General features: G+C 39.7%; 1 protein-coding gene and 2 long non-coding RNA genes across 5 annotated transcripts in view; 2 read left to right on the top strand and 1 right to left on the bottom strand.

Annotated features, from left to right (window-relative positions):
- Positions 1-24,688, top strand: part of LOC111251734 (QRFP-like peptide receptor) — a 61,141-nt gene that overhangs the window by 1,369 nt on the left and 35,084 nt on the right. For 2 of the 3 annotated variants that reach the window (XM_086990419.1, XM_086990420.1), the window contains exons 2-3: positions 12,342-12,501; positions 20,091-20,276. In XM_086990419.1, coding sequence (XP_086846545.1) covers positions 20,181-20,276 — 96 coding nt within the window. In that variant the 5' untranslated portion in view covers positions 12,342-12,501; positions 20,091-20,180. The remainder of the gene's footprint in view (positions 1-12,341; positions 12,502-20,090; positions 20,277-24,688) is intronic. The other variant, XM_022808640.2, reaches the window with a different exon arrangement.
- Positions 10,030-11,672, top strand: LOC147755238 (uncharacterized). Its single transcript, XR_015329211.1, has 3 exons — positions 10,030-10,260; positions 10,458-10,579; positions 11,419-11,672. It is a non-coding gene; the product is annotated as an uncharacterized LOC147755238 (long non-coding RNA).
- Positions 15,910-24,688, bottom strand: part of LOC147755237 (uncharacterized) — a 10,334-nt gene continuing 1,555 nt past the window's right edge. Inside the window, exons 2-3 of the long non-coding RNA XR_015328633.1 lie at positions 18,940-19,096; positions 15,910-17,070 (exon numbers count right to left, since the gene is read on the bottom strand). This is a non-coding gene — a long non-coding RNA (uncharacterized LOC147755237). The remainder of the gene's footprint in view (positions 17,071-18,939; positions 19,097-24,688) is intronic.

Genomic DNA, 24,688 nt, shown 5'->3' with positions numbered 1-24,688 from the left:
CAAACGAGCTCACATCTTTAAAAACAAGACTACTAATGCTGATTTTTTAGAATAGCGGATGGCTAACAAATTATTTCTTGCTCCTTCCGATAGGATGGTAATCGGAACCCGAACTGTCAGTCGTACATCTTCCATTGTCCGCAAATTAACGACTGCTTTGTTAAAATCAAGCTCCATGATGGCCTAACGGTCCACTGAAGAAAGAAAGTCATCTTCTGTAAATATGATTTCGTTCGACAGAGAGATAGTTGTTTTATGAGAGCTTTTGACGATATATGCCATCATGAATAATCCTTCGTACGTACCTTTTGCCGAACCGGATATTTCATCGATTTTGGTCCTTTTACCGTAAGCAGCGACAAAATTCTGTCCATCTGTACGAATTCAAGCCTTAAATAGACTAAAGACGAGCTCTAGTAGTTCCTTTGTACAGCGTGAACGATGTGGACTCCGTCTTCTAAAGCCAAGTTAATGCCAGTTAGACCTGTATGAGTTTTGTAGTTATCTATGGTTAGCAGGTATGGCTTCTTTGGGAAACACCGAAAAATTGCGATGAAATGCTTAAGACAGTATTTTTTTTGTGATTTGTGCGGACGGATTCGATAACACTTAGCATTAAAGGGGTGCAGCGCTTAGAATACGTTTTTTTCAGGTGCACCCTAGGGAACTCGAAAGCCGACGGAGCTGTGTTTCCACTTATAAGCACGAAAGCAAGCGTCGTCATAAGGGTTTCGCTTTCTTGTGATGTTTTTCATTCCAGCAAGGAAAGTTGATCGTGCTAGGAAAGCCACAACCCAGTCCGCGATTATTATTGCACAGTATTTCCATGTTCAATCAGTCAACGAACTCATATGCGATTGACCACACCTTGAGCGTGGCACAACCTTACGTCATCTTTGCGCATTGGCAAGATATGCTGCTATCATAGTTTCCTGACCTGCATTAGACACATGGCACAAATGGGCGCATATTGAAGCTCCAAACTCATTTGGAGTAGCACCTTACTTAATTCAGAAGAAACTTCTATACCAAAAAGGTCGCTATTTACAATAATCGCAACTGCTTCTCATATAATGTCACACTGTACTTTATCCGTATCAATCATTTTTTTGTATGTCATAAGCAAGCATGACAAGGGTACCGGAGCGGGTTCTTTTAGATGATCGTCTGAGCAAGAGAATACGTCTAGCTAATTTGGTAGCGCGAGAGATTGAAATATATGTAAGGCTTTACACTTGGATATAGTTGTCAACAGTATTGTGCGCTACGAAAACACCGTTATTCCCACTATGTTACTAACTAAATTTATCGAAAGCAGCAGACACGTGCATAAAAACATTAAAGCATGATATTTGAATTTTTAGTAAAATAAGATAATAGTCGCATGTTCATAATTTAGCGCCAATCAACGAAATTAAAATCAAAATAGCGACAGTGGTTCCCTTCGACGGCGTTCTATAAGAATCCCCACATAACAATATCTTTCAAAAGCAACCTTGCAAATGTGGCAGATAAACACAGAGATATATTCAGAGGCATCTTAATTCGTCTTTTTGTTCTGCGTAGTAGACAGTCGTTCAAGTTGGAAATAAAGCTAGTGCTTTTTTTAGGCTTAGGAAAGGGCATTTAGGGTGGGACACTAAAATATAGACAGATTTTAGCTGATCGTTTGTCGGAACGCGCGTTTAATGTTTATCCACATCGTTACACAATGACTTATTATTTAGAAGCGCCCTGAACGCATCCGTCTTCGAATACAGATATATGTCTTGATGGACGATTGGCCATTTCTTGGGTTTACGCACAACTGATCCGTAGCGCCATGATCTCTGGCCGAAAACTGACTTTGAACTTCACCACCTGCGGTCCTTGTCCCGAGACTTTGGCTTAGGAGATTGTCTACCGCTCACTTCAAGATCACTCAAAAGGTCTGCAAGGATATGGTTCTTATTTACTACAACAACACAGCCGTTTTCTAGCAGAGCTTAAGATCGGATCGTGCTCCTGTGCCGAAAAGCAAAAGGAGCTAAAGCAAATATTTAATCACCTTTGTTTACGTTTGGTATAGAAAAACCGAGCTAGCCTAGAGCGACAACAATACATATACTTATTGTAAGATAGAAAAGCATTGTACAAAAGAGCCTCCACAATTTTGCCACAAACGTGGATTAATTAGGCCGAACGTATTGACAGGCAGGATCAGTTCAGTCGGAAGCTTCAATCAACACAACACTATCATGTTGTACGAGCAGGCAGAAAAACCTAGGGGACTTTGAGGGATACCTTAGATATATAAAAGTAGATAAAGGAAAGAATTAAATAAGTAGCTAAAGCGACGTAGAATGACTATTGGACGGGAAAAACAAGCTACTCGCCTTCTGTTATCAGAAGCCTATTGGGTTTTAGGCTAAATGAAATAATTTCAAGTAGATTGATAGTAGCCCACGGTGAAAAAGGACTTCTTACGTGCCGACAGCTGTCCAGTGGTAAATGGCGCGACGTTTTTTCTGCTAAACGAACTGCTTATAGTCAATATTGGTGCAAATGGGAATGACTCAGTAACACAATGGATTTTCGTGACTGCTGAAGGATAGCCTTGTAAAAGCGGATGTTTAACAGGGCTTCACAAGGTCACATCAGGAATCTTAAGTGTTCAGATTCATCTTCAACTAGAACTAACTCAAAACACAATTTGTCGATCTCATAAACACTATAGGATGTATATACCAGTTGTGCTTTTAAACATCTGCACGTAATTGTGGAATAACTAATAGATATCAACTAAGGGTTCAAACAGAATGAGCTTAGCGATTGAATATTTCGCTCAGACATTCCGTAGGCATCTTCTAGAAGACAGGACGCTCGTAAAATAACGACATTGGCACACATCCGATCGATTGCATACCAACATTGTTATTTTGCAACGAGCAGACGCCCAATTTCGTGGCAATGATTTGTGCATATATTCTCTTGGACTAAGTACCTTATATTATTGTTATTGAAATAATGTAACGCACCACAACATCGAAAGAATCATTTACACATATATATATATATATATATGTATATGATCATGAAGGGGTGAGTGACTAGATAAATCTTTTCTTTTAATGACAGCTGGACAAGTTCCCTCAACGCTCGACACGTACAACAGTCTGAAAACATCTTTTTTTCTTTAGAAAGTTTTGAAAAGCATATTTTAAAGTAAATAGTGATACTTGTGCATCAACGAAATGATGTTGATTCGGCCGGGCAAGAAGTATAACAACAAGGTTCGTAACTTTTGACTCGTGTAACCCATTATGATTAAACATCATGGTTTTGACTTTTCATTCGAATAACGTTTTCTAATCTCGAAAATTGAACTTGACCGATCATCTAACGGAAATGGCACCACTTTTAGTCGATGAAAAGTACCTCCGCAGATTCGTGTCGTTGGGGCAGCATTTCGACGGGTAAAAATAAAAACCCCATTTCAGGTTTTTTGTAATTCACATAGGCAAGAATTCTAACATCTGTCACAAGTCACCCTAAACGGTAGATCATTAATATCGACTCGACGTCATCAGATCGACAAGTGCAAAAGCAATCTACCTGAGATTGATCTCTAAACTTAATAACCTTGGCCTTATACATCAAGTTGAAGCGATCGTCGACACTGTCATGCATAAGAAGCCAATCCCTCGTAATCTGCCTAAAGGAAGATTAGGAGGGATCGGTAGACATACACAAGCTTCGATGTCGTAAATCTAACTGAGAGAAATCATAGCTATTCAGCATGTAGGTACCACGAAAAAGTTCAGGACTTCCCTGGATTGACAATTTGGTCCATGTGTAAAATTGGGGCCTATAATAACTGGGTCAAGTTACTAAAAAGAGAAATTATATTACACCGATTATTCATCGACTGCATCTCCTAAACGCATTATTACAAGTTGTTAAAGCTTCCAAACGTCGAAACGTACAAGGCATTGGGACATAGCTTTTTGGCACAGTGATGAACAGGCTTATTTACCTGTTTTTGAACGGTCTCAATGTTTTTTATTATATTTGTTTCGATTCAATTGACGATAGATGAAGAACTGTTTTAAACATTTAGATTCTTAGATGGATGACGAAAACATCCGCTACGATAATGATGATGATTAAAAAATTCACGCAAACAACCAAATAAAACTGAAGATTGCCGCGCAGCTTTCGATGAAGCCAAATAAAAGTCTTGCCCAGTAGACGATCTTAAAGAATACACAAGCTTTTTTTATTTTAATGAAATGTGACTTTTCATGAATCCCATCTAATCCCACAAATATCACTTATATAGGTAACAGACTACAAATGTATCCTTGAATATAGGAGGAGGTATTCAAATAGCGAGCGCTAGACTGTAATCCGGATTTTTGGAACGAGCTGCTTTTAAAGGTGTTGCCTAAACAAGCCAGATATTTTAACATTTCTTTCGCATGAGCTAAAAAAAAAAATGCCACGCTAAGGGTTAGCTGCGTTCAGCTTAACTCGATTTTTAGCTGGGGAACTCAGCGAGTCTCTTTATAAAGAAACTCCTTTGTTAGTTCACAGCTAATATAATAGGAACCGTACGTCAAGCAATGTTGGTCAGCGCAGACCCGGTATATAGTGTTGTTTGAATGTCCACTACAAAAATTATCCAGCCAAACTGAATTTAGGCTGATAGCAGGCCGAAATCACTAAAATTAAAGGGGCGTTAAAAATGCATTTCGACATAGAAGCTCTTAACATGAATGAATGTTGAAGCCTAAGTAGAGGTTTCAAGCCACGATACCCTCATCTCAAAGACGATCGTCGATCTCTATATGAAAAATCGGGAACTGTCCTAAATGGCCTTCTGAACCATTTAGATAAATGTCCAATCTTTTCAATTCTAAGCTCTATTGCGCCTTCCTGATTTATATCTGAAAATGGAAATTTTTTTGAAGATTTTCCTGAAGTTATATAGAATCTTATGATAAAGTGGATCGTCGATCTCGGAAAGAACAAATTATATTTTCGATTTTTTTAGAAGTTTATTCGGCACGAAAAGAGTACACAGTAGTTATTCCTTACTCGACGATAATGACGACAAACACTGCCTCGTTCTGCTGGCAAATTTCACCCCTTGGCGCGAACCTTCTCTGGCTGATACATGTCGTAGCGGTGTGCACAAGTACATACCCTACCCCAAAACGCCCCTGTTCAGAAAAGTGCATGCCATTAAGCGGGGGTCCTTCTCTGCCTGTGACAGTTGTATTATAACCCTAGTTCTTTGGCTATCCAAGATTCACAGCAATAACTATTACCTACCGAATGCTCACAGACTGATGCGTTGCGAGGTCAGCATCCTTGTTGAGATTCGTGGTAATTGGTCTGATGGGCTGACTTGCTATTCAAGTTTCATGCCCGTTATTAGGCTGAGGGATGCTTACTTACTGTCGAGCTAGCACAATTCGTTCATGACGCTTCCGCCGACAAACGGCAGATATTTTGTATAATAAATAATGTCGACCAACCCCAACTCGACATGGGGACTCACTCTAACACTAATTGATCAGCCCTTCTGCTGGCAAATTTGTTACTAAGGTAAATTATAACACTTATTATACGGGTTCATCTTGCAACGACCGCCTGGCAACAACAAACTCGCTGAGTTTGTCTCGCCAGCTTTTTTCCTGTAGCGACGAAAAATTCCTCACTCGAGCCAGCCTCCCTCGGAGAGGAGACAAGCATTTATGTAGCTTCACTTTGAAGCTTTCCTACATTTCCTTTGAACCGACCTTGTAATTAAACCAAATCCCTTGCAGACATCTACACGCTTGCCTCGCGATCCGGACCAGTGACGATTTCCGTTCCTTTGTGGCAGGCCCCTATTGCTTAATTTAGCGCTTAAGCTTTCTTTCGTGGAATTCTGCCTCAGTCATCTGTTTAAATAACCACTCTTTCGCGACTTCAACTTTACTACCAAGTGCTCCACCGATTCTACAGAAATGAACCGAACTGCCTTAACATTATCATTTGGATGGCAGGAATGAATAATTTACGGCTCTTCCGTATAAGTGCCGTATAAGTGCGCGAATTCATATTATAATAATGATCTACTACAGTATATATACTATAAATATATGAGATATATACGTGTGTTCTTAAATAGTATCCGAACAATGGCGAAAACGACTCCTTTCGCTAACCGTTACAGGGATATGCTGTTTTCTATGCTGAGTTATTTTACATAATTCAAAGCTATAAGCCGAAAAAGCCCAATACTATCTCTTGAGGGCAAAGCTACTACTCCGGAAAAGGGCATATCAACATACAGCTACCGTAGATTAGAGCTAAGGTTATTGAAGCTAGGCAAATCAGAACAGCAGGTCCCAGGTGCGTTCGCACTCTGAAACCCGAAAGCTCCTGCTGGGAATTCATCAACTCGCATCCGAAAATACCCCTTCCTCCCTACTCCTCTAAGTACATTACGAACGTCGTGAGAAGGATGGAAAATGAACAGATTTACTTTCTGCGAAGAATGGTACATTTTATTAAACTAGTTCGAGAAGATCATGACCAGTTTGGCCGAAACGAACTGAGACTTTGGTTCTTGTAACTTGTTATCAGGACAACATAAAAGACCTCTGATAATATGCTATTGTTTGCACAAAGGAATATGGACTGTGAGGCCGTACGTATACTTGACGTATGTCAGCTTGTGGCGGAATGTAGGTTTGTTTCTACTTTTGCGAATCCGCTTTTTGAAAAATAAGCATAGATCCTACGGGGTACAGGAAACAACACAGATCACTAAGGGTACTAGCATGACAGCGGCAGGCACGACTGGAGGTCTCCCAGTGCGTAAGTCTATTGCCGCGGGCTCATGCAAGACACTCTCGGCTGTGCCAAAGGCTGCGCGACCCGTTAGTCCGCTTTGGAAAAGATACAGCCCCGCTCGTTACAAGCGTATTACGTAACTGTACAATCAACTCAAGCCTACGTTTCTTGCATCATTATCCATACTTTTCCTTCTTGATAATATAGGATTATGAATTAATCCCCCCAAAAAAAGATCTACGACAACGCTAGTATAATCGCTCATGAAAATCGTTATACATCAGTTACAACGATAACGTAGTAAAATGTAGTTTTAGCAGAGATAGAGTACAAAGAGGCATTGTCTTTTTGAAAATGTGACATAGCTTCACTATCTAATGCTGTAATTTATGCTAGCATAAAATAGGACGCATCTGTGAAGTATGGACTTGTTCGAAGTTCTTCCAACATACGCACTTACTTCATTGTATACCGAAAAGTACACATATGCGTCCGACTGCTATCCCTTTACTTAATACTGAATATGTGAAAGGGGGAACTGTGTGTACATGTGTTATTTGAACCCGTAGCTTTCTGTGGACATATATCTATTTAAGGAAACGAATGTAACTAGGAGTTGAGTCTGTTATGTCAAGCTGTCTGTTTACGGAAAGCTCTTGCGATGCTCAGGGATAATGCGTTTGGCGGACGCATTTCCATTTTACCAATACGATTATATTAGCAATAATCCCGTATCAAATCACTGGAAAACTTATAAGGATTACATAAAAGATCCAAGGATAAATGTAAAACGCTCCGATCTATTAACTCGCCTTTAGCTTTCGACATAGTACAGAAACTTTACTACTTATCATTAGACAGCCTCGTAAATAGTTCGAACATGTGGAGAAACAAGAAAAAGTGGAAACAGACTGATTTTTCGCATGTGATTTAATCCTCATTTTGTACACACACGAATATAGGGTTCTAATATAGGGTGAACGATCGGCTTATGAGGCTACATCAGCATAGGAACTCTGTATTTCAGATCATCAATTTTCATATGACCTAATTTAAGCAATTTTGTACGTAAATTTTTTTTATGTTATGTACTCGAAAGTTGGTTAGTAGCGAAGTCCTTTATTACATCATTGATAATATTGATAATATATGACGTTTGCATGACCTATTCCCGATAAGAACGGGTCTTATATGTGTATAGAAAGCGAGAGATGCCTATTATTTTTACGGTTATAGACTATATGCTCAATGTGTGCTACACCAATTGTCAATAAAACTGACAATGAGTAGTTACGCCAGTGACATCATGGTGGCCTGTCCCGATGACTCAGACTTGCCTACAAAGCTTTATACTGAGGTGGCTGTAGCTATGATGTTGGATAGACACGATTTAAATTGAGGCTATGTAACACCTCGGACGAAGTTGACCCATTTATCAATAAAGAAACAATAATGTTGCATGCACATTTTAATATCACAAAAAACACAGATAACGTTAGAAAATGATCAAGAACTAAGCCTATATCACCGAGAAGCTAGTGAGCACAAGGAAATACTAATTGTCTATGATACTATGTGACTTGGCTTTGGAGGAGAGGATCATATAAGTGATCCTTGCTAACCGAAAATGCGTATATTTTCCTTTTTTACTTGGCCACTCTTCGACGATACATCGGCATAAGCACATCCCACAATTATGGCTGTATTCTATCAAAGTAACGATGTCTCGTAAACATTTCAACAATCATTGAATATACATATTGTCGAACGCCGCGCGTTAGCATGTTAGTTTATTGGTGTATATATTAATATTAATTAATGCAACTTTGTTTTAATAGAAAAAAATAAGTAAATAAAGGGAAATATCTAAACGAAGCACTAGGAATAGAGTTAATGTCGACCGAGAAAAAAGCTTCCGTTTTAGTTCAATTTAACTTCGATAGTTAAGACTATGATAGTACGTTTGTCCTGTTAACGAACAGGTATGTGGAGATACTCGTGCTGCGACCCTTAGAAAATGTCCTGTTTCCAACTAGGGGCAAATTACATTACAGTTTAGCTAAGGTTCTTGTTTATTCAAAAGCTAAGAACATATACTAGCTCTACGTTTTGTCAGGCATATGAACTTTAAATGTACATTAAAATACAGCAAATTTTGTGTTTTGTTATCGAAGTTACATATAAGTACAGTTTTCTAATTGTAGTTGGAGTTGCACTACTTAGTTGTACTACTCCTCCTGTTGCTATCGGAAACAATTATGCATTGAAAATACGTACGCCGATGTTGTACAGGATCTTTTAACAAAGTTACTAAGGTAACTTACATCATTTACACTTCCAAGTGGCGTTTTCCAAATGGTGAACTAGTTGGGGGTACCAGTTCAAGGGGGTGGACCAAAAGCTCGTGCTTTGCTACAGTGCCCCAGGGTAGTATGGGAGCGGGTTCCTGTGCGTATTTTTATTTTCACGTTATGCCGATTTGGGGGGGGGGGTCATCCGCATCATACATGGGGCTCGGAATCAGCCAAGCGTTCTTACAGAAGTCACTTGCATGATATCGATGCGTTTCGCACAATTTTGAATTACAGCTTTACATAATTCAGCACAATTGTTACTAACCATTTTACGAATATCATAGTTCAGGTCTTGGACGTCACTTGATACATACTTGAAACATAGCCCCACGGGAAAAAACCGAGAGGAGTTAACAGGACCGTGGTGGGAATTCCATGTCACCGCTGTGCAACCAGATCTACCAGCCTGGGAACACCGTTTCAAGCAGATTGACTGTTTCCGGCACGGTAGGGCAAATTGCTTCATCTGATCTAAATCAAGAGTTCTTTTAATTCAATTCCCTCATTTCGATCCATAAAAAGAAATACATATAAAATAATAATATAGAGCTCACCATTGGCTGTTGTTGTTGTTCCACCGTCAGGTTTGAATGAAAAAAGGTCCAATATCGCCTTCACTTTCAGAAATGAAGTCTTCGCGAATAAGACTCGTAAGCACAAATTTTATTGACTCCTGCTTCAGGCTTTATTCGTTAACTTTGTCAGAGAAGATCATATGGTCAAAGAATGTCGCTAGCACGTGCTTTACACTCCAACATATTATTAGCAAGTAAATGACGCTTGTGATGGTCTTGGATCTATAACTGTTGAGTCCTGTCTTGTACTCTGTGCAGGTAAAGATGGAACTGGGTTATGGAGTGCTACTCAGTAAACCGGGCCGTTGAGCAACTTGTGTTCCCCTTGGTCAACTTTTGTTTATGAGTTAGCCACTCTTCGAACTTCCTTGTCGATTACTTAGTATTACTTTCGCCAACGAGGATTATAGCCTGTGTTCCGTGCGAAACTACCGGAGTGTTACCGCAATCGACTCGCCATTTCGATAGTCAGCTTCTACAGAGAACAAACGCTTTTCGAAAACGTAAGGTTCAACGAAAAATAGGCGAAGACAGGCGGAATGGAATACTAGGATTTGATCTAGCATACAAGGCGGTATCGCGGTTCATTCGGTTTTAGGTAATATTTGGGATTTTTTTACTACGAATCTAATGTAATAATAGCATTATCTGCTTTGTAGAGGCGATTGAAATCAAACTTTGGCATATTCATAACTTTCAGAAGTTTCACAGAACAGTGGTGCATTGATTAGACTGTTCATCGGAGCGTAAAGCCGCCATACCCGTCTGGAAACAAAGGACACATCAAATATCGACGCCCCTTAAAGTAATGAGCGAGCTCTAGTAAGTAGTTCCATTACGATGTCCATGACTATTCTATGCGTTCAAGAAAACTTGATATAGCTACTTCTGAGTCTAAATCGGCTGTCACTAATGGCCCTGATGGCGCTCTTGTTCGAAGCTGAAAATAACCCTTTCCCTGTTGTGAGGGGTTGTGTCTAACGCACTCTCCTTCTAAGCAACAGCCGATTCTGGCTATTGTTGATATGCTAATTAGTATTTATGCAGACGGCCGAAAGTAAATGCTCATTATCTATCTCAAAGGCGCTACTGCTGACCATCTTTGTTGGCCAAATGGCTTAAAAATTGACAGAGAACCTGCGATGGGCTGCTTCATAATCGTCACTGTCATACATCCAACCAGCGGGACTGCACTAAGATTTGCATTGTCGATTTACCCCGTCATTTGTCGTTTGTCGAGCTATGTTAATCAATGAGGTAGTGTTAGTCTATTGTCATGCTCGAGACGCAGAACTCTGCGCGTATCTACACTCACCTGTAGTACGCAACTACTTCTAGTTGTTTTTCTCCCTGATTAGGGAAAACGATGTCGCTATTCATATCGCTCCTTTCTCGCTTTTTTTTTCACTGCCCGTACCGTTTCTCCAATATACAAGTAGTCCAGTATCTAGTGGCCCACGCTAATATATGGCCAATGTTTATTGATCCAAATAGTAATCATTCAAGCGATGATTGCTACATCGACCAGTTTGCCATTTATCCCAACATAAAGCTAAGCTTTTTTCAGCGGAAGTATAAATGCTGTGGGTACAATGAAAAGCAATTTACAATTGTTATATAGTAAACGCATTACCAAAAAAAGCTAAGCTATCCTTTTCCAGGAGTAAATCTTGCACACGAAGTCGCTCGTTAACAGGACGCCGCCTCCTACTTAGTTCTGCCCTTCTACGAATATTTCATCTCAAGTCTCTATGAATGGATTATGCCGTAAACAACGCGGGCAGGGTTGCCGTCTTCTTACCATTACCATGCTTGTTGGAACGGGTGACGCGACGAAAAGTCGTCGCAGCTCTGATTTGATCGCCTCGATACATAAATTAAAGCTTATAAGAGCCTGTGGACGTTGTTTACGACATCGGCGGGTGGGTGAAAAGACAAGATCTTCTATCTATTCGTACTATACAGTGTTCTATACCAAGTAAATCGGGGCACTCTGTTGCCCCCTAGGCAATTGTGATGGTATAAGTCACGGCAATTTAAAATAAGTAGTTAAATACATTAAACAGGACACTTCCAAGGCTTTTTCTCATGCGTCCATTACATAGTAAAGTGCATCTTGACTTCGATAGCTAAAATCAAACAAAGGTATTTGGGAGTTCCGTGAAGCGACTACTACGTCTGTCAATTTTTGAGTTTGCTCTTTTTTTTCTCTCTTTTAAAACCATATTCGTGCTTCTGTGCTAGAACATGAAGAACAGCTTTAGAAAGGACAACTAGTTCCATCGCGGTGTAAGCTTCTGGATGCACATTATTTGGACATTACGTAATGCCTAAGTCAAAGTACTATTCCACATGGAATGATGGGCCAGCCAGCCGATGGTCACTTACAACCCACGAGGCCGAATGACAGTGTTAGAAACATGCACGTGCTAATGGTGTTCCTATATTCTGGAATAGCCCCAAAATGGCATATCGTTTGGCTTCTGTAACATATGTATGTGCAAACGAGGTTCGTATCACTGTCTAACGATTTGAAAACGCACTAAATAGGACCTTGACTATGTTTGATTGAGTTGCTTTTCAGGTCAGAGCGAAGAGATCGCCTTGGAATGCTCATATCGAGTGCACATAGACACAACTACAGCAGTTGGTCCTTCAAAGGACTAACAGTCGTCGACTAAGTGTTCCGCATTGGACAATCCTTATTTCGCTTCTAGATTTGCGGATATGTGCTTGCCGCAACGGTAGGTTCGAATATAGACATTTGGGGTCAAGGGCAAATAGAGCAGTCCATTGTGCAGAGGGCTGCTTGCAAAGTTCGTTGAAGACATCAAGCATGCTCACATGGTCAAGAGGCTCAGTAGTTTTAAATCAATTGCACGTCTGTACGTGAGTCATAAATTTAACATAATGTTTAATTATTTCGCCAGCATTCATAATAGCAATGACGGCGGATTCTATTATTGAAGCTTATACTCCTGCTATTTTTTTATTGAAGAAAAATTTTTTATACACCTACATATACGTTTAAACATCTGAGGAGATCTTCAGCTATACACTGCTAAAGTTAAAAATCGTTTAAAATCTTAATTGAATTTACCTCCTCAATGAAAATTAAACGTTTCATATGTCATACCTTCAGATACTTCATTTAGCGCGCGCCGTTGTTTATTTCAAGCCACCGATATTAGGCTAATATAATGTTGGTCATGTATCGGTTAGCGCACGCCAAGATTTCAGAGACACTAAACATGATCCGACTGATAATATCTGGTTAACTACATGTCTGAATTTTACATAACGACAGCAGGCCAGATGTTACGCTGCATAATAGCAGCCCTAATTAGGTATTTCTTCAGACTCTTATAATACTAGAATACCTTACGTATGTAGAGCTAAATGAAGCTGCACGTACTTGGTAGTTATTGAAAACTACCGAGTTTTGTCGAGCTTTTCTTGGACTCTACTTGACTAAAAATGTCGCGCATGATCCACTTAAAACAAAAGCAATTTAATGCCCACGCAATAGGCATTGCATATCAGGTAACTACCCCCCTCGCGTGATGCAAGAAATTAAAAATTTCTTCTAACGTTGTTCTAAGCTCAACTTTGAAGGCTTCGTAGTTGGCTGATCGGTAAAGCCTGAAAATATATACACTGAAAAAGTGCTTGATTATTTTGTCTGTTTTATTTTATGTTACATCTATTGGACCAAAGTGCGAGAATACAATGTCGTAGTACCTGCGACCTAGCTAGAACTACTTTTACTATATGCTGCGGCCCTTGGACATCGTTGGCATAGGCGGACCTCCTTATTTCAGAGCAGCATTAGACGTGACAAACTTATCCCTTCACGTTGATTGTACGAGCTTTGTTCCTTGGCCAGCCGCGAATAGAAATTTTTACATGGTTTGCTGAATGAGGATACGGCATTGTTTTGCGCAGCGATCTGGCTCAATTTACCCATGATGCAAAGTTTATTTCGTATTCGTACTACAGTTACCTGTTCCGACCAACTCACGGCTTGACTGTCAGCCTCGAATTTTATTGACTCAGCTCTGTAACTACCATAATATAGTCAATACTGTATAATATGGCGACCCAGTTTTTTTGCATCAGCGAGAATATTGTCCAACATCGTTGAATGGGAATCTTCAGTTTTTACCAGGTGGACAATGTGGACAAGCACATTAAGTGTAAGCAGGAGAAGAGCATGCTGCACGATGGAAGGATTCCAATAATCTGCTTAAGCGTACCGCTCGTGATGTTCTTTGGAACACCTATAGTCGTCCTACGTGTTCTATTGACTCGTAGCGCATTTCAGCTAAGGAGCACTAATCGGTTCAATGGTAGGTAGGTGGTTACTGGTGACAGAAAAATATGAAGCACCCAAACCTTTCAAGTTCGAGGCCGTTTCTACTGGGTAATGTACAATGGAAGGCAATAGTCTGGTCCTGATCCTCTAGTTTGTGCCCTGATACGGGTTAGGACAAGGACTGTGTGTGTGTTTGTTTGCGCTTACAGAGCACGTCTACTCTGACCTTGACTGGCACATCTTGTGCCCCACTCTGTAGTCAGTCTATGAGATGCAGAAAGGGGTAGTGATGACAGCATAACTAATGATCGGTAAGAGCGATAGGAAGATAAGATGGCTGTGAGTATAAATCGATTGCGACGACAAGGAACAATCGAGCTCCTTGTAAACACAGGATATCTCTGCTTACTTCTTATAATTTTGCCTTATTTTTAACCCTTTGTTCATATAACCGAGGCAACGACATCAGCAAAGACGAACATTCGTAATAAGAGGCACACGTCACAGTCGGAAGCTTAAGTCTACAGGATTAAGCGGTCGCGACGTGTGCTAAAGCTCATAGCAGTGTATGAGAGATCAGAAATTAGCATTACAAGGCACCGTAGATGTTTGACCAGTTAGGGCCTTACCATATAACTGAACGTCACCCAAGTCAACGACCACAGCTCGCACCATATCCTTTATAGATCATGAAAGCGAATAGTCTCGCAAGCTGCCCCGAAATGACCGTGTCTTTAAAGAAGGATTGTTAAGAGGTGCTATGCATGTTGGGCCTACATTAGTTCGAGAGCAACAGCCTCATAAAGACCAAGGGCGGTCAAACGAAAGACGTGCCAACTGCTTATCCATAAAGTACCTGCGGAAGCCTCTACGAGCCGGTGTAAAAAATGGAATTCATAAAAGGCATTGTATTATGTTGATCATAGAACGACCGAAAAATGGCAAAAATATACTAATTGTTAATTGCAACAAACCTAGAATAAAATGGTGTGTCGAAATATCATCTTAAGCTAAAGAAAACGAAATTGTAATCGTTAAGGCCAGACCATTTACTATACTTTTCTCTGTGCCTATCCATGTATTCGTTGTTACCAATACTCTTAAATACGTTCTACGCTTTGGCCATTTTGATAAATAAACGCTTGAATATAATTTGACCAGAATTCAATGAATCTACTTGAACCGTAAACATTTTATCTGTAGGATATCCAAGCTGTGCACTCGCCCAAGACGTGTACAGCACATCATTCAATAAGTACTAATAATGTAATGTATGTCAGGATAACGCTCTTGGCAGATTGGATAACTGGGCATATTAGTACGGCTTTCAATAATTTTTAGCGTAAAGTGTTACTGGCAAAACGGTGATATGCCAGCTATTCTCGTCGACGTAATAAGCGGGCAAAGTGACGATAACCAAAACTTAAAACAACTCGATCTGGAGCCCGTTTTGCGCTGCGTTAAAAACCGTACGATTCAAAATGCCAGTGACTCTATCAGGCTATAATCTGTTCTTCGCTGAAAATTTAACTTCTGAACAAAACAGTTACAGCTACTTTATTTGAATTTAATATCTAAAATAGTGGCTGTCCTACGAACAACTGAGGCAGTTTAAGACGCAAAAAATAGAATCTGAGGACAAGAAGTTAAGGAACACGCAGTATTTCGAAAAGGACTTGCAATACGATATCTAGTCAAACTATAGATATCGTAACTTAAGCAACGTTATCAGACCATATGGGGTTTTTCAAAAAGCAAGTTTTGCCTTAAGGAAAATGCGCGCCTAGAAATTGACTATCTATGAATACCTTTATGAGAAGATTTCCCTTGCCGATCAACCATTCTGTTTTTATTTTTTTGTTAGCACAAATACAAAGCGCACATTACAGAAGTCAGAATACACCTCTAGAACATTGTTTAGTAATCTAAGATCGTGTTTATGCGGGACACACGTATTCCACAAAATATATGAGGGCCACGCGTCGAGTTTGCAGTTTCGAATGATCAATTGCTTAAAGATCACTGAAGTTAAACTATTGATCTTTAGATTGTTGGATGAAGTTTTACCTACCTAAGACCTGAAAAAGCAAACATGAAACATGCTACAAAATAAGAGTAGGCTAAAAATATCTACTAGCCATCTTCTTTTGATTTTCTTGAGAACTCCTTTGTCAACTGCCGCGAAATGTCTCAGGAAATACTTGTTTGACTAGATATTTTGCTTGTTATATTTGAATTGATGATGTACCAATTTCATCGCATGTATGTGATAGTATTTCTATCGTGCGTCCTGCATCATCTTCATAGTCATCTCTTACTCTTACATTATATTGATAAAGGTGTTATAAATAAGCCTCTGTGTAAGACCCTGTCATCTTGTGTTAAGCATCCTCTAAAATTTTTAAAAATCGCAAAGCCATTTCAAAGAAGTTCTACAACGAGATTTTCTATTCTTCTACATATATATATATATAGAACAAGTAGGTAACGCTTGAGTGCAGGACTAGAGCTAGGCCAATTTAACATTAATAATTAGAAAAATAGTGACTATTAACCTTTGAAGGCGAATAGCGGTCTTGGAGCTTGGTTACTCTGTGTGATTTCCTAGGTACGTGCTGAACTTTGAACAAATTACCTTAAGCACATGGAGCTTTCAACAGCTGGCATATAAAAGCAAAATATGGAATAATCATGATGCTTTTGTGGTATTTATAAAATCTGGCAAAAGATGGAGTTATATGGAAGAGCTAAATACTTCTTTTGCATTTGTTGAACGATAAAGAAACCAAGTATTCCTGTTTTTTTATTATATCTGTCCTATCTGTCCTATGATTACACTTGCAATGACGAATTGAGGCGGCTTACGTTTGATCACGGCCACTGCTTTCAGTTGTATCACATGATGGCCTTGAAGGCTATGTGGACCTCACCGAGGAGGGCCACTTTATTTCGAACATATGCCAAATACGATGCCGTCGATGCTAACTTTACAGCGAAACTGAAAGACGTTAGAATACAACATAACTTTTAAAGGATTTGTGTAAAATATATACGCCCATGGGTATATATTTCACGTACCTACAACATTGTACATATGGTTTCCAGTGAAGCATACGTACTTCACTGCGGATACGCATAATTATAGATCATAGTTTAGCATGAATAATTATATACACTAAAATAAGCATGATGGTTATAGAGGCGTAGGTGCGCACATTGCTTATTCTTGAACAAAATGCAACATGTGCATGTGCTAGTAACCAGGTGATTCAAAGACGGGCTCCGCACGATACAGCGGAATTTCATATAGACCTACGATAGACAAGTAATTAGGATTACTAGTCTGGCAGCAGTAAATCAACTGCTCCGGCCGTAATCAGGGCCCTCTTTCTGAAAGGGCACTTTTATTTTTTCCCATAAAGTCATTAGCGTTTCATATAGCTGCGACTTTCGGTTAGTGGGACTGCATGGGCTAACGATACGGATATTTTCAATAATAATTGGTTAGGTGAATTTCATTTTGGTCACATAATCCGCTTTTTTTTTCCATAGCATCGGCGCTATTTACTGCACCCCCTCCAGCGTCAAGGCTACACTGAGACGCTACCAATGATTCATGTTAAACTCTCGATTCGCACGCCCAGTATCATGCTTTGATATGTGCAGATTATGCATACTTTAAAATATCATACCCGTGCCATGTATCTAGGTTTCGATAAACTTGACTAAAATCGAAATCTAGCTAAGCTGAAACGTCGTCAGAGTTATTTATAAGGCGAATAGAAATAAGCCAATTTAACACTATGCAGCTACGTTCAATGTTCGTTTGGCGTACGCCTTTAACATAAGCCCCATTAAATTAAAAAAAAAAAAATTTTGCTCGCTACGCTAATTCCATTCCGGTCGAAAAATGTAAAGGATCCATTTTGATTTCATATCACTTTGTACAACAGTATCTACGGAGTCTTTCAGCATATTCGGATTGAATCAGGGTGGCTAGGAATATTTACGCTACAGTCTGTAGCCTCAATATCGGCGGGTAATTGTTCTCGAGTCTATATTCTTTACGAGGCTTGTAAGTGCAAGTTCGTGCAAAGCAATCGATTTGCGGGTGACTATTTTTTAACCTATGCTAGGCACGCAACTCATCTTAATCAATGAAGTACCTAGGTAGGGCTACAGTAAAATAAACAACGAAAATCACAGTCTTCCTTTGCACAGCAGTAACAATTGGCCTGATGTTGACGCCTGAATAGGCCAGATCGTAAATGTCAAACCGCTAGTGAGACGAGAAATAGAGAAAAATCGTTGGTAACTAGAGAAGACAATGGAATATTGTACAGCATAATCACGTCACAAATCAAAATTTTAAAACAAAACGTAAACGAGTGATCGGTGAAACAAATAACGCCGATCTAGAGGCAAAAATGATATCCAGGCCCAGCACTATATAATAGTAACCAGCAGCCTTGGCTGTGACTCTGAAATAAATTAGGTTCACACTACTCAATACAGGAATGAGGGTTTGTGCGTGAAATGTATATTCATTGTACGAGTCCTCTTTTTTATAACTTTGCGTCAATATGAACGATGTGTGCCGGTTTTCCTGCGTGAAAGAAGGTGACATTTCTCATAAGGATGTGCGCTTCGCTCAAGAATTGCTGGCTTTATAGAGAATGAGCCTGACGCCGCTGTGTGGCCTGTGACAATAGTGGGTCTTCTCATGCTTTTCGATTTCTGCAAATATATCGGTACCAAAATGCTAATGCACACGCCATCAGTTTTTTACGTTAATTAACAGAAATATTTAAAATCTTTTTCTGTGGAATGAAAATCACTTGAAAAAAGGAAAATCGCCTTGTCTTACGGAGCGAATATGAGAGGTTTTAAAAACTTCGTAACGTTTATCCATCTTCGTCAACATGAACCCTCTCACTGCCAAGCGAAGCTTGATTGATGATTGAATTACCGTTTTAGCTTCGTAACCGAGGGTGGTGACAACAGGCATTTACCATGTTAACTGCCTGGAAAGGAGAACATGTACATCTGTTGAGGTCTAAGTCAGATGAGTGGTCGATAGTTAGCTGACTAACAAATAAAACCAACATAAAAATAAAGGTAGTTACATTGATATCAGAAAGTTACTGAAACTAGACCCCAATACAGCTTATTGCTTTGAAACATCCTTCTTACTTCGGACATGCCGTTTTGCCTTGAAAATTTATAAATGAATGTAATGAACGTACAGAGTGATAGAGTAAAGCACCTTCTTCTAAAGCTATAACCCTCAAATGGGATTCTTCCACTTGCACTATTCTTTGTAGGTTTGTCTTAAAGTGTTGCAAGTCTCTGGTTTACGTGTAAGTCCGTTCTGCGGATCAGATTTTTCCCCATACCGCCATTTCGATGCGTACGATTCCTTGTGCTACTTTTTAATCAGTTCCTTGGAAACACGTACTGTTCAGCTACTTTACATGACTAGCTTCTCATACTAAAGTGCCATTTATCTAGTATTCATATGCTGTGCGTCAACAAAGCGTTGTGTATCGCTACGCAAATTTTTGTGGGGTACAGATACTGTAATATTGATAAGTCAATAGTGGTGATAACTACAGATGACCAAATAATAGCAGCAAGAAGAAGAGCAAGAGAAGGATGAAGAAATGTGAACTGTTTCAGGGACATTGGAAAGCTGAAAAAGAAAGTAAAAGGTCACTGACGTATGAAGTTGCTCTATGCTTGGCTGACATCGTTCGACTGAGAAGCGAAATCGCGTACGCCCTATTCGATTATAATTCTCCTACGGCTTGCCTACAAGGCATTATTGCATTGACGTTGCCCCGCTGCAGTGTTAACAATCATTGGCTTCAGTCTAGATGATGGTTTCTTGTATTTAACAAAGTATTTCTATCAAGTAAGTGTTATTGCTTTCAATCAGATGCTCAATCGTTCACTCGATATACTTCAATGTGCCTACAGATGTTTTTTTTTCTCCTCTTTTGCTGCTTTTGCTTGCAGGTGTCGCTGTTTAAGGCTGCCCTTTATGTTTCTTTGCTGACAAACGAACTAGGTTGACTCGTCTTTTTCTAGTCGTGCTTGGCCGTAATAATGAACTGCACTTTGCCCTCGTTTGAAACTCAGAGCGGCTCATCATTCAATTTCAGTGCGGATGGCTTTGTACTCGAGGAGGAGGCGTCAGAACAGGTGAGCATCAAGCGATGAGGATAGGTGCATACGAGCACTAGAAAACATGTGTCCGGGACTGTAGTCAATGACAGACCGGATCGAGCTGAACCAGACAAACAGCGTCTTCGGGTTAATTTTAGCCAGCTATGTTCCGTCATCGCGGGGATAACTCAGTAGCTAACTTGTTTGCCTGCGAGTCGTTGGAAGCCGCGATGATCGAGGCCCAAATCCGGAAGCAGACAGACAGTTTCGCATTGAAAGCCAACTGTCTGAGATGGAGTACCAAACGGCAATGTCGCAAACATTTCGCATCGGTTCAACTAAAAAAATTTTCCTGTTATGACAAATACTGCACCGGAATAGGAGATACCATTTTTCATATAACAATCACGCTTCGTATTAAAACATATGTATCATTTTTCTTTTTGTTGTTATTATAATTATTTATTATGTGCTATATTTGGTGTACGCAGATACAGATCGAGTAGCGGAGATATCTCCTTCTACGCTTGATTTTTCTATGTTCGATCATTTGTTATGCAGTGATATATTATATATACGTCCGCATACTTATGGTCTATCAATGGCTTTCGAACCGCGTAAAGCCTAGGAATCTCAGCGAAACATCTCTAAACAGATCTACAAATCACTATGTATATATATGTATACAGAGTCCGATAGTTTAACTTACTAATGTCTTGAGCAACTGCCGTGCGCAAAAAAATATCTGAGGTAATAATGCAATAGTAGCAGTCGTGGTCCGCTGTGTATAACAGTTACCGAACTTTACACAATATGACAAACGCAACAGGCCTGAGTAATAATAACTGCTAACGAACAGCTTGAGGAGCCCGCTGCAATGGCTACACGATTTCCAAAGCTAAATCTGGAACTGTCGTCATCGACGAAGTAGATTGAAAACGGCAATATATGTCGATTCTATCTCTACTGCTATGGTAGTTAAAATCGCGTTGGTAATCCTGCGCATTGTAGGTCAACCAGCGCTACCCTATCAGTTTTCAGAGTCAAGCTTCACAAAAGCATGTCAAGACAAATTGATATACTTTCTTTGAATAACTTACAAACGTATAGGAGCAGATTTAGGACTTTGTAAACGTACTCCTATTTTTGATAGAATCGCATACACCCGAATGTTCCATACATATGTCACCACTAATTTTTTACGTTACTTTTCAACTCCAACCGTTATTCACTACATAAGCTTTCTACTATATACGCCTCATGCAGCTGCATCGCTATTTCCAGCATCTTGTATGGCCAGGACACAATATCAAAAACTTTGTTCTTTACGTCAATGATTGATTCAGTTTGCATGATAGTACCATTCGCCTTCGTACCGGCGATTGTCTAGAGAATCGATGGTATGAATCATCTGAGTTAGTATTAAAACGCCTGTACGTCTCGAACGGAACTTAGGCATTGATTGCCTTCAAGGAATGAACTAATGCTATCTCAAAATCTGCTTCGATTACTTCCACCGACCCTACCAATAAGGGGTCTCCTCAATCCTTAAGGAGAGTATCGTGTCACTCATACACAGGCACAAACTGCACATGGTACCTGATAAGTATCATCTGATTGTATGGAAGCTCGTGTCCTAAATTATCGTAGAAGGCATAACAGTGCATGTCACTTTACAGTACCAGTTCTCCTCAAAGTTTCTGGATCCAAACAAAATCCCGCAGAAATATATCAGATAAAGACGTTTTTTTTTTGTATTCCACGTCAGGTATATGAGCCGTCAAGTAAATCTCAAAAACGCTGGTTCTTAGCGCGGAACGTAGCGTGTCTATGCCCGCATACTACGATTAGTATGTAAACGTTACTCGCTGCGCCATCACGAGGACAAGAACTGAACTAGTTGCACGTATTTAATAGGAGTGCCACACGACTGGGTACCCGTCGATAATCACCTTAATACTTCTCGAAGGATTTATGTTAGTGTTTTGATAATAAGGCTTTATTTTAATGAAAAGCATTCTACGCAAGCAAAGATCCAGAATGACAGTACATCTGTTGTACCTATTTGAGGACTTGCTTCCTGATTCAAAGTCAAGGTTGGGGATATTAGTCCTCATCTGCTAAGGCCCCCTTTAGAGTCTCGCAAAGTGTCCGTGCAGGTCCTTCACTACGAATATTCTGCTGAAGCATGAAATCATTATTTAATAGGGTCCTTATTTTAGAAAGATACCATGTTGATGAGCTGGTCATGTACACTGAAATGATCAAAACGCAGTTGTATAGTGAGCGATTCATTCAATGGTGTTTTGGGCATAACAAAGCAAAATAGTGGTATTGACATCGATAAATAATAAAGGTCTAAACAAAGTGTAGATCTTGACAATGGTGCATCGATTTCGTACGTACGCTCCTGTAAAAATCTTTTTGCACGGCACTATTGTAAGTATAAATCGAATCTAATTGAACGCGTAAAGACAGCATTGCAGCCAGCTAGATGTTTCAAAGGTTTGTGTAAAAAGTTATTTTACATAACAAACGGTTGGCAGGACTAATTTCCGAAAAACATATTTTGTGCCAAAGAGGATTATTTTAAAAAAAAAACCACAATGCGCTCAGACACTGGTAGCTTTGGAGCGCTCCGGCAACTCGAATGTCTGTTAAAATACTGAACGAAGACAAAACGTTAACTCAGAAATTTAGCGATACTGTAAAGAGGGGCACCGATTACAATATTTTCCGTTCTTATTGTACCATAAGTCTATCTAGTAATCTATAATAGTAAGAATTTAGAACTCTTCAAATCCATATGGACCTTATCAGTGGAGAGAGCGTTTAACGAACGATTAAAATGGATGCTGAAGGCAAAAAATCGGAAGCCTTATCGGTTTGCTAAGACTAGTAGACTCCTCGGACTTGTACCGAAAAGGGCCTGCCAAGAAAGGCAACTTCAAGCGGCGCTCAGCATGAGTAGGTTATACGGACCCAATGTCGAGAAGTCAAAGCAAAAAGCAGAAATGCGTAAGCTACCGTCTCAGCACCAAATTTATCGCTGCATAAAAAAAAAATCGATGTATACACAATCAGCTGAAATCGAACGAAGCTACTATGAAATGTCACTGGCCAATGGTAAATTACGTCGGCTAAATCAGTCGAGCAAATATACTCATTATCAAACGCGAAAGAGTAAGTAAATTTTATTCAATCGAAGCGCAGCAGAGCGCTTTATCGCGCCGCTTGCAGACAGGCGAGCAGTTGTTCTTATGCACAAACAGGAGAAAGGCAGATGGTCTTGGTAATGTCAGGATCAACATCCGGCACGAAGGAGCAGATCAGGATGTTAGTAAAAACAGAGACAGTAAATAGAAACGCGCCCGAAGCCGCAACAGAAGGCGGCGCAGTACCTACCGTGGTCGGAGCAATGGGTCCTCTCGTTCAGTCAGGCCAAGCATACAGCTGAAGATCTTTAAAAGGATAGAGCGGATGGCCAATTCTATGCATTGCAACGATCTTTCGCACGATTAAGGTCAACACTACTAGATGCAACGAGTCTGCCCTGTCCAAAAGAGCAGTCATTGTTTTAAATAGAGGCTTTAACACGGTAGTAACAATAAACCGGCTGGCCATGTATAGGCAGCGTCGAGAAATATCCATTAGGATAGCAACAACGATACATTCAATGTACATTTATTATTTCATTAATTTAACTTACATTTGATCAGACCTTCATCCAATACATAAATCATTTTAATCAACTCTCTTAGAGCGCTTGATTCACGGACAAAAGTGATCGTGTTGTACGCAATGTGACAAGTACAAGCTACAGCTGCCGGAAACGAATGTTCCGAACGAACGATTTGTTCGATAAATATTCGAGACTTAACACTAAATTTTAAGATTTTTTTCTACTATAACTAAAAATAAACCTATTCGTGAAGATCTTAATTTTTTGCAATTCAAATTCACAAAGCAAGATGAATTATTTGTTTTCTATTCGAAAGGCGGCGTAACTAGTTGAAAACAGAGACAGCAAAACCTAGATACCTGATAGCGGCTGAGACTAGTATAACATATATAATAAAATGATTAAAATAAACGCATTGTACAATATGGATCTCCGTTATTGCCTTTATATGTAGGCAATTTATTGAAATTTAAATATAGGCATATACCCTTAGTCATTAGGAGAACTATTGTCGGCAGGATCAACAGAGCTGATGCTTATCAGTTCTGCTAACTCAGTTATTCTGTTATTGTATCTTAATTTAGCTAGGGTATCGGGCAAAGAAAGAATATTAGATCGGAGTGATTTTTATTGCTTATTCGCTAGTCGATTTCCGAAACCTTACAAATCTTGACCTAATTATTTGATACCGTATGCGTATTTTACTTCCGCGCAAACACAAGAGATTTAATGGCAACAATTTCAATCGTTCGTACATATATACGTA

Source organism: Varroa destructor, unplaced genomic scaffold (assembly GCF_002443255.2).
Source record: "Varroa destructor unplaced genomic scaffold, Vdes_3.0 BEIS01000005.1, whole genome shotgun sequence".
NCBI classification, from domain to species: domain Eukaryota; kingdom Metazoa; phylum Arthropoda; class Arachnida; order Mesostigmata; family Varroidae; genus Varroa; species Varroa destructor.
The sequence above is the reverse complement of the archived record's forward strand: the minus strand, read 5'-3'. Positions and strand labels throughout refer to the sequence as shown.